The 11,393-nt window shown below is 37.6% G+C and overlaps 1 protein-coding gene across 1 annotated transcript; it reads right to left on the reverse strand.

Moving 5' to 3' along the window:
* Positions 1-1,179: 1,179 nt before the first annotated feature.
* Positions 1,180-10,927, reverse strand: RFT1 (RFT1 homolog (S. cerevisiae); the record flags this gene model as incomplete). The annotated part of the gene is made up of 11 exons (XM_009865239.1): positions 1,180-1,354; positions 2,207-2,456; positions 3,723-3,828; positions 3,994-4,138; positions 5,362-5,492; positions 6,510-6,560; positions 6,815-6,893; positions 7,786-7,920; positions 8,208-8,309; positions 8,865-9,054; positions 10,811-10,927. Coding segments are annotated over 11 exons (1,471 nt in total), but the record flags the coding sequence as incomplete, so codon positions are not given.
* Between the last annotated feature and the right edge of the window lie 466 nt (positions 10,928-11,393).

An 11,393-nucleotide genomic window follows, 5' to 3' on the forward strand; every position in this document is an offset into this window, starting at 1 on the left:
ATAATAAACTCAACACTTGTACATTCTGAAACTGCCAAATTCTGATCTTAGACCAGCAATAAAATACAACATTAGCTAACTTAAAACAGCAGCCTAACATCTAATTTTACAGCTTCTCAATGTCCAAATTTTCAATTAAAAAAAAAAATCAATAAAAAAATTGAACAAGCAAAGGATAAAGACATGAGGAAAACTGACTACAACAGAACGAAGTATTTTTTTATCTAATGATGACAGTTTTGAAATACATAAATCCTTGAGAGAAGCCTTATTAAACACAGTTAACATTTAATATCACAGACAAGACAAAAATCTTTTTTATTGAGACAAATTTGTTCATGCTAGCATCTAAAACCTTAGATAATAACAAGAAACAATGGAGTGAATGTAAAAAGCTTTATGATTAACCTTCTGGAACCTCAGCATCAGTGTAACCATACTTAACACCCTCTGCTCAAAAGCCTTTTTCTCATAGCTAAAGCTTCAGAGTATTTTCGACAAGTTAATCGTTACCTTCATAAATGATATGCTGAATGAAATAACCTTACAGAGCTAGCATGGACACACGCTGCGTATGCCATTAATTTACTTGTAGATGTCAGCACCTCCTGCTCACTGCTTTACACTTCCAAACACTGACAACTCAATTCTCTGCACTGCATTATGTTCTGCTTCACTATACTGCTACTGGTCTTTGCTCCAGTGTTCCCTTCGGCTTTTGTTTTGTGGGCTTGGGGCTTTTTGGTTGTTTTTTGTTTGTCAGACCATTTCTTTTCTACTCAGTTTAGCAGATCACCATGCCACATATAAGGACATTCTTAATTACACCTGAAGATGTAAGCCACATGATGCCTTCATACATGTAGAGACCAAGAGCTCTCTCCACGGAGTCTGCCAACTAGATTACGTCAGAAGGGTCTATCCTAGATCTTCATTCATTACCAAAGAGGCTGTCTGAAGAAAAACTCAGAATAGAATGATGTATAATGAAAAAATTACTTTGCTCTCTTTCACTGTACGGATCAGTTTAGAAGATAAAAATAATATTCATTTGGCTATCGTTTACACTGCCACTCGGGTACCAACACTTCCAATAAACAGGCATGGAAACCTTTTCCCGTGGAGACCTTACACAAAAAATACAGCCCTTTACTGCAAGCATGTACAAGAACTGTTTTTCATGAACATTTCATGTTCCCTTCTTCATATACCGGGAGAGGAACTGGCTTCTGACAAAGTGGATCAGCTTGGTCTCTGTGCAGAACATAGTAACGACGGTTGCTGCAAAGCACAGAGCCCCCACGCTGACGTGAACCAGCCTTGCCATCCAACCCTTATCACAGCAGAAGAACACCTACAACAAAGGAAACAAGCAATTGCAGGAAAACTCGTCAGCACAAAGCAGATTTACTGTCTCCATAAAAGATAAGGTCCAACACCACCCAGCTGAGCGCAGTTTTGCCACACACATTGATCCTACAATAAATCAGCTTCAGTGGTCACAACACTTGCTTTCCTAAGAAAATTCTGTCAGCAAAAAGACAATTCAGAAGACACCTGGTAAGTCTGGAAGTTCTTGTTATCTGGCATGCAGAAATATGTTATTCGAGATATCACAGAAGTCTGCTAGTTTGCAGCAACTTTATTAGGCTATTTTCTAAAAAGCCTCCACTTGAAATCTCTCGTTTCAAAATACAAAGCTCTCCTTTCTAAGGCATAAGGGATTTTCAATCTGTCCAATTTTTGCACATTAAAATGCTATGCCATCTCCATAGAAATTAGTCCACACAATTACCACACTGTACTCTGAACAAATGTTATAAATGTGGTCTTGGCAATGTTTGTTTCTGTTCTTGTTTTGGTTGTTTTTCATCTGTCACTTTTTTATTACAGAATTTTTAGTAACAGTTTCTTTGTTGCTACTGCAAAATTTTAATTATTATTAACTAAGGACATGGATGTATCCAAATACAGCAGAAATGTGTTAAATTTTATTTGAATTGTCAGATACACCTTCTATGGGTGGCCAAGATAACTTTGTATCAAAGATGTCTCTTAATATTGTATCTTGCCTTGCCCATAAAGCCAGCTTTCCAGCCCATCCTCATAGGTCTTATTGTGCTAATGGTACTTCTCTGCTTTTGGACACAAAAGTCATTTGACACCAACTTTCACGGTGAAAACTAAATCTGAGAAAGATGCTTACCTCTGAGAAACCAGTGACTACTCCACTTATGATATAAACAAGTACCAAAAGTGGTGAGGGAAGCAAGCCTGCCAAAGGTCTGTAAGTGCTGTCTCTGAAGTAATCATAGATATAATGGATGCTGTGAGCTATTCGAATGCCCATGTTGAAGCAGTTGGCAAGGATAAAGCCTATACTGCCATGCCACTGGGTCAAGAAATAGGAGATGCACAGGAATGTGAAGGACAGGGCCAGCATAACAAAATTGTACCTAGGAAAAAAAAAGCAACAACAATGTATACAGTTACAGTATTATTCTTTGAATAAATAACATTTTTTTAAAACTAGAAACAAAAATTCTCTTACCATCTTCTAATGGCAGATAATAAACTTGAGAATCAAGGTTTTAAAAAAAAATCATCTAAATAATGGAAAATACATCAAACCAAGAACTACATTATGTGAAGGAAATCCTATTTTAATAATCAGCTGTATACTCATTTCAGAAAGTCAGATTTAGTAACAATGATTAGTAATGTAAAAACTTGTGATTTTTTTTTCTCCTTTATTTTAGGTATGTATTGTAGAAAAATACTGCTCAACAAGAAGATGATGCTTTATTTAGTTTCTGTTCCAAGTAGTGGCTTTGAAAACAAGCTCACACTTGAAGTTCATGAAAACAGCCCCTGCAAAGTCTAAAAGGTAATACTTTGTGGAAAACAGACCCCATGGAAATTCATTTGGAAAAGCCCTGAGAGAGACAGTGGCTACATAAGCAAAAAAAGCTTGACTGTAGCACTGGAAGGCAACCAAGCTTCAAAATCCGTAACACAGAATCAAGAAATAATCCAGACTAGCAGGGATGTCTGGAAGTCATCTATTCCAACCTCCTACTTAAAGTACATAAACCGGTGAATTCACGCTCCAATTTAAATCGTTCAGAAGCATACCAGATATACAGTAACTGCACATGAAAAAATCTAACAGTTGCAAAATTTTCATGTGTTTTAAGTAATAGCCTGTCTTAAGAACTGTAGTTTCAAGTGCACATGTGCAGAAAACAAGACCTCATACTTAAATTACTTTTCCAGACGGTGATGTACCAAAAGCTAATTCAGCAATTATTTTATTTCTTAGTTTCTGATTTTATTATCCAAACATTTAAATATTTGCTAAAGCTTCCGCATATACAAACAGCTAAACAAGGAATTGGTTTTCAGTGGGGCAGGATATTTTTATGCTAAATTCAACTGCACCAATCTCTTTATAAATTTATAAATTTTTAAGAATATCAATGCTTATCAACAAATAAAGATGTATAAACCAGAAGTACTGCATGTTTGCTTGCCCATCTGCTGCACCCAGCTCTGGAGACAAGAAACATAGTTCTTAAAGTAACTGTAGAAAGAAATTTGCTCTTTAGAAAGAAAAGCATTTCCATGAACATATCCCTGCAAAACAATTGCCCTCCTTACACACTGAACTACAAGCAAACCACACGCAGATTAATTACAGGAATATTACAGGAATTTCCTACCTGTCTACCTCTTCTTTGCACATCAAAGCAAACGTAAAACATTCTGTCACTCCATTGATAGCAAGAAACAGGACGTATAAAGAGTAACATCGGAGGAGATCTGGACCTAAAAAACACATCAGAATTATAAGCAGATTATTATTTCTTTTATAAAACTCTCTTGTTTTTACACTTTGATACTAAGAGATAAAAGTTGTAAGAAAGAATTTATAACAGCTGCAGTTTCTCTTTTTTAAAGAATAGCTTCTCTGCCAGCTCTGTAAATCTTTACCTGTTCCAGAACTGAGCATTGAGCCTCCATAAACATCCAGAGCCAGCTGAGAATATGCGTAGCCAAAAACCGTGATGGTAAGGCCAATCAGAAGCACAAGTTTCAACAGCAATTCTAACACATTTGCAGCCATAGCAACATCATCCTGAAAAAGAATGTAGTCAATTACATAAATCAGAATCAACGTTAACAGTTACTTTCACACAGAAAAGCTACTTGACAGGGAAAAAAAATCAGTCTGCACAGCATAAAAAGGTGTGAAACTTATCCTTTGTTACCGAATTATCCATACATGTGGTTGTGACTTCTAACAACTTTTATGTATTTATTATTCCATTCTATGTTTCACTCATTACAAATTCTATACAAACATTAGCCATGGATGTTCAAGAAAATGTGCCAATAGCGCTTGCACCTGTTTATAACAGTTAGAAAACGGCAAACAGCAGCACATGTGGCCAAGGCCACAGTCCGAGTCAGTGGAGGGTCACTTACTGCTGCATGGGACTGCAGGATTCGCCAGACCAGAACAAGCAGTTCCACTTGTTTTACTACCTCACTGCAGCAAGCATTCCTGTAATTCTTGTAATGTAATGTAATTTCACTAGATACCGTGAAAACTCATAACCATTTTGCCAGTTATATGTATATATCAGATACATGACAGGTAAAATATACATACATGTACACCCATCTTAGCCTGACAGTGACCTGAAGCACAGAGTTCGTTTAACTGGGTGCTACGGCGCAAGTAGCAGGACTACTGCAAAAAACTGCTGTAGGATCAGACAAAAGCCCAGGCTGATCTTCGTGATTAAGAATTTCTTACCTAAAGCATGCACGCATATTACTCTGCAGAACAAAGCTCTTGTTTGTTTAACCATTCACATTCCACATACAATTTAAAAGCTCAAGAAAAATACAATTCTTTTCTTCCCAAAACTGCACTCTTTGGAATCATTACTGCTTAATACTTAACAGCTTCTACTATTTTTAAAGTATGTAAAATATTTTAGACAGCATTTATTTTATAGAAATAGGCAATTATTTAAATCAGTAAAGCATGCTAAATATAAGTTGGAAATACACAGTACCCTAGGCTTTAGATCACACTGTTTGGTGCAGATGACGTTAACTCCAGTTACCAATCAGTATTATGCCACTGAGCATCTTAATTTCTATTCCATTAGCATTTTACCTATTTTCTTTTCTTTTTGGTCTAGCCTCACTCAACATTTTTGTTCTCCACTTCAACTTTTCGATTTTAACAGTCTTTATACTCAAATTCATGAGTCACAATTCTGTGATGCAACTTACCTGTAACAAAAATCAGTCATCTGACATGTTACTAATCCAAAACAGACATACCTGCTTCTGTTCCTTTACATTCTTTCCTCTTTCCAACACTTTAGCAAAAAAGACATAAAAACTCTCCTCAATAGGCAAAAAGATAAACCTGGCCACCAGCGACCCAAGATTATTCACGATATCATATACACCTTTAAAAAAAGAAAAAAAAAAGAACACAATGAAAACGACATAGCGGCAACCTGTAATTATTTTAGACACATTTTAATTTCAAGTCTTTAACAATTACATGAATTCTAGCTTAGTATTTCCATCGAAGAGAAATCCAGTGGAATTTAGGGCAATATTAAAGCAGCGTTCCCTAAAAATTCCGATTGTCACAGCAACCACAGCTCAGACTCGCAAGCCTTCCTCACAGATGACAAAGCTAAAACAAGAGCATTAAAAGCAATTCAAACTATCCAAGAAACTTCTAACAGCGGGCAAACAATTACAGTTTATTTGCATTCCTCATGCTAAAGACCAGGGGTTCTGGCAACTCAGTCATCTGAACAGCTGCTGCCATACATTACACTCTGTAACAACACTAGATTTTTTTACAGAACTAATTCAGTTTTCAGACGCAATGCTATAAACAATGATGGTTCTTGCTGTAGCAACTAACACCGATTTAAAGGAAGACAGAAAAACAGAACTAGAAAAACTGAAGACAACTATAATACATCAGATACTAACAAAGCTTTTTTTTTTAAAAAAAAAGGAGATATGTGGCATCACATATCCAATTGGAAAGTTTTGATTCAAAGAAGAAAAAAAAAATTAAAGTCCAGGATCTTAAATTCTTTTCTCTATCTGTATCAATCATTCTCTGAAATGCATCTCAAAGTCACAAAAGACTTTTGAATCTTCTCAGATTTTCAAGTTAGCTTTAAATACTTCTTAAGTGTTTTCAGAACCATCTGAAGAACAGTGGCTAAGAAAACTGTCTCCATCCCACAGTACCATCACACTTACCCTGATCTCCAAAACTTAACACGTTCAAAAAAGTCATCACATATCGTTCACCTGTAAGTTCAAAATAAAGAACTAAAGACTTTGGAATCTTCTCAGATTTTCAAGTCAGCTTTAAATACTTAAGTGTTTTCAGAACCATCTGAAGAACAGTGGCTAAGAAAACTGTCTCCATCCCACAATACCATCACACTTACCCTGATCTCCAAAATTTAACACGTTCAAAAAAGTCATCACATATCGTTCACCTGTAAGTTCAAAATAAAGAACTTAAGAACAAGTCTCATTACTTGTTTGGGCACTTCCAACATTAAGTATTTGAGAGACAAAATCAAACACGACAGCAGCTAGTCCAGAACACCCCCAAAACTTCATTCACATTGGTAACATCTGCTGGCAGCAATGTCCAAAACCTGTACGTCCACGTGCCCTCCAGACTTCTCAAGCTTTAAGTCATTTCTGTAAACAGTATTCACTAGTCCTTCTCCACAGCAAGTCTCACCTTCGGTCAAAATCTGTTTCAAGAAGGATTGTTTGAAGAAACTCCAAGTCAGCCGTGCTTCCTTCCAGTTAACAAAGGGCTGCAAACAAACAAAACCAAACCAATCAACCCAAGTAATGAACGCGATTGAAACTACAGAGCAGAAGCAGAAAATACAAGCCAGCACAATAGGCTAGCTCTGACTATAGTCATGAGGAAATCTCAGTGTCATTACTACTCCAACTTACTTAAATATTGCTAAATTCAAGACATTTTCCCTTGCTGAAAGTTACTGTTCTTGCAGATAAAGTAACCAAAAAAGCTTTCAACAGAAAATACTACTCCAAGTTAGAGACTGGGGAAAAAAACCCACGCTGTTTAGCATGCCAGTGTAACTTTGACCTTCACTGTAGGTTGTTTGCTGCTCTTCAAACTGTCTCCACAAGTCTTGTACCAAGAACCACCTTTATCTTTACAATGTACTGATCTTTTTCAAAATGTCTTTTTCCTCAATGTGTCTTTTCATTTCTTTCTTGCCACGCTTCCTTTTGAGAGGACATCAGAAAAGGAAATAGAAGTATCTGAGTATCTGCAGGATATCTGATATGCCGTGTAACACCACATTTATTTTGTGGAAAAGTCTAAGTACCAAAAGTCACGGTTCAGTTTTCTTTTGTGTCTCAGATCCAGTGATACCTGGTCACTCCCCAGCACGCTGCAGATGTTTTCTATCTCCATTTAATGGTTTGTATAAAGATACTAAAATATAAGCCAGTAAAACAAGTAGTCAAGTTTTATTATATTCTTCTGACAAGGATGTTAAGGATACAAACCACAGAGAGAATTGTTACGTTTGTTTTTTTTAATCAGCCATACCTTCTACAGTGAAGAGATATCCCCAAAAATCACTTAATTAACTCCACTATCTCAAACTAATTTTCAAAGCTCTCTCAAGAAAAATTTAAAATCAATAAGTGAACTGTGCAACCTACTTCATCTTGCACCAAGTTAGGTAACAGAGCTTTCATTCTAGCAACTGGAAATGACTTCTTTGTTGCTTCAGGTGATTCCAAAAACATCACAAAATAAATTACGTAGCACATTACCAGGACACTGACATATACAAGCTAGAAAGACAGGGAAGGAAAGAACAACCAGTTAAAATAAACTTACAAATGCAGAATTACATGCTTGAGTTTCAAATTCAGCAAAACCAAAATATATTAAGTAGTCTTTACTCCTACCATATTTTACACAAGGTAAACCATTTAACCCCCACCAAAATGAAAGGTTTTTTCCTTTAATCTGTAGGTTATCATAGCCCTTTGCCGACTTTAATGTTCTACTCAGCGTTTTTAGAATTCATTCTTCAGGTGAATGAAGAATTTATAGAAAAAGAACACAGGAAACTTACCTGAGCTAAGGAAAAAATGTAGAGGCCCCACTGAGGATAAAGGACTACTAAAATAACTGTCAAAATGCATTTTGACACTACAGAAAGGCTTTCAGCGATTACCTTTAAGAAAGAGAAAAGAGGCTTATTTTCTGCCAACGAAATCACATCCACGAACTTAAAAATACATGCATTTCACACACAGAATTTATGTTGGAATAGAAGACTTTCAAAGCCAGTGTGACTTTATCCAGAGTTTCTTTCTGCCACGTTGGACACCTCAGATCGTAATTCTGGCACCTGACAATGCCTCCATTGCACTTTCCCAGTCCTTCGTATGGGGCATAAGGGAGCAAGTTTTGCTTGAGACAATTGTGTTCTCAATTGTTGCATTTCACAACTTCATACCAACAATCAACTGAAATGCAAAAGTGTGGAAGCTGGGTGCCTTTCCCTCCAATTAAAACTCATGATTAAGTATTTGATGATTACTAAGATGACAATTTTTAAATAATTCAACTTATTGCTTTAACAGATACAAATCCATAGATATGTTAGAGTTATATCATGCAGTACTACACAGGACACATAGCTCAGCCGTTCAGTTTAGGAATTTTTTCTTTTCAATAACGAAATATAACTCCATCCACATACAGACACTCCATGTGCTTTACTAACCTTAAGTCTCACAAACAAATGAGCTTGTGCTAAAACCCAGAATGGTTCTCCAAGAAGCTCGATAATTGCAGAAAGACCAAAGGCAACTACACCAGCCTGGTAATGAGGAACCACAGAAGGATCAGGTACTTCAAGCAAGTGTAGCCAGACTAAGCCCAAGAAAATAGACCAAAAAACACCAAGAGGGACTCTAAAAAGTTAACATAAAAACAATTAATAGAAATATTACTTAAGCAGAAAAGAAAACCCACAAAATTCAAAGTTTCCTATATCGTCACCAAAACAGTACCCGAGGAATTAATTTATATTGTTACAATACCAAGAATACTTATTTTGTAATGAACATTAAGGCACTCTTCTACAAGACACGGAAAACATTTTTCTGACTTGTCTATCTTCTACTCAGGAACACAACACAAGGTCAACTATCTGCATTTCTTGTTCCCTAGGCCTGAACAATTCTGATCCCACAGGAGCCTGCAGAGTACTGCAAACCCTTCGCTGCTGCAATCTTTGTCTCTGGTTACCAGAGGCTTGGCAGACAGTTTTGCTGGACTTTGCCCTCACAGATAGAAATGCCGCCACCCCAAAGGCTAGTCTCACTCTTCCAAAAAAATCACTGGTTCTCCAGAAAGCGGCCGCAGAGTGAGCAGAAGAAAATGCATGCCTGCCCCTCAGGTACTCCAGTTCACAGTGCTCCACTGGAGCTCAGAGCGACTTCCGTCAGTGACTGCAGCTAAAAAGCCAGGCTCGACACAGGGGTGCTGACATGTATTACCTTCTGTTGACACTGCTTCACCAACACGATGTTTCTGGCAGAGTGCAGAAAGCTCTGTAGCAGGATCTATTGAACCCTCCCATGATCAGATCCCTAAGATATTTGGCACCAAGCTCCTAAGATGTATTTCAGATCCTTCAAGAAAGTTAATCTTCTTTTTGCATTTTTCTCTGAGGAAAAATTTAAAAAGATGCATGTAGTCATTGTTTACTGTTTAATACCCACTTGAAAGGCTGTCAAATAACACAAAACTGATTACAGTACAACAAAGAGATCTAATACGTTTAAAACGTAAGTATTAAACTCATCCTTTCCTTATACCCTGATGCAGATGACCACACACAACCTCCCATTATTCCCAGGCCAGATCTAATCAACGGCTGAGCAGTTCCAGGGCAAGTCAGTAAGGTGACCCAACAGAACGCTGTTTTGTCATGCAGAAGTCTTCCACTGTATTAGGCAAGCAAGCTTACTTCCCACCTAACTGGGGCTGCCCAGGTGCTAGACCTGACAGAGGGGAAACAGCAGAAAGATGCGTCCAGGAACCAGGTGGAGAAACAGGTCATAAAATCCACATGCTCCCTAGCCACAGCTTCACATAGATTTTTAGTTTCTACTATAAACAGCACTGCAGTTTAAAGAAGTTTAAAGAATTAGTCCCACTTACTGCCTGTTGCTTAATTCCCATCCTTTCTTTCACATATCTCCTAGCCCACACAAGCATTTATGTTGCCATGCCTTTAAACTGCATCAGGCCTCGAGACACTGAAAAAATTAGTTTCAAAGAAGGGAAAAAGAAATATCTAACACAGCTTCACAAACGCATATCAAATAAAAATCAAGCCAGACTATGGAGACAGAGGAAGAAAAAATAAAGGACTACATATTTGTGCAACAGGGTTGTCCTTTAACAGCTACAACATAATGAAACTCCAGGCTAAGTGACCGAGTAACACCTTTGCTGAAGCACTTATCCACACACTCCACAAAGAAATCAATAAATGCTAAAGTAACAGTCCTGACCAGCTTCCTGAAACGTGACTGAGGCTAGTAAATGCTCAATGATGAAATAATTACCTCAGTAAACAAATACTTGCTCTCATTTGTGAGCTCTCAGAGAAAACTGAGAAATAAGTTCTAAAGAAGGAAATTTTTAAAGGTATCTTACGTCAGCCACAACAGATTAATTGTTTTGGTCCAGTTTCGCTTTGTACTTCCACTCAAACAAGCTCTGCGAAACGCCTCCCTGGCCAAGAAGACAACTGTTGAATACAGCAGAGTTAGCCTGTAAGAGGTGAGGAAAAAAAGAGAAAATTATTTCTTCCCATCCTACTTCCGAAAATCTCTACGCAGCAGCATCACTGGATTTTTGCACAGGGCTGCATGGCAGGCAGGCAAATCTAGCAGGTACGCAAAGAAACCAGGGTGCTCTGAGGTAGATTATCACCAAGGAAGGAAAATAATTGTTACTATCCAAACAGCAAAAATATTTTAGGCAAATATTTCAACCAAAAAAGCAGTTGAAAACTTTACCGCCCAGCACCAGCCTGCAACACAGAGCTGTGCCTCTGCCCCAGCAAGCTGAGGGTTTAACACGAAACCAGGCCAGCAGCACCGCTGCTCCAGGCCGAAACAGCAAACCCGGAGGAATTCAACGACCTAACACCGGAAAAAAACACTTCAGAGTAACTTAAAGAGCTTCATGCGAGGCGTTATCAGCGACACAGCTTCCAGACCGTAAAGGCCGAGCC

This window comes from Apaloderma vittatum, unplaced genomic scaffold (assembly GCF_000703405.1).
Source record: "Apaloderma vittatum isolate BGI_N311 unplaced genomic scaffold, ASM70340v1 scaffold1312, whole genome shotgun sequence".
In the NCBI taxonomy this organism is placed as follows: Eukaryota; Metazoa; Chordata; class Aves; order Trogoniformes; family Trogonidae; genus Apaloderma; species Apaloderma vittatum.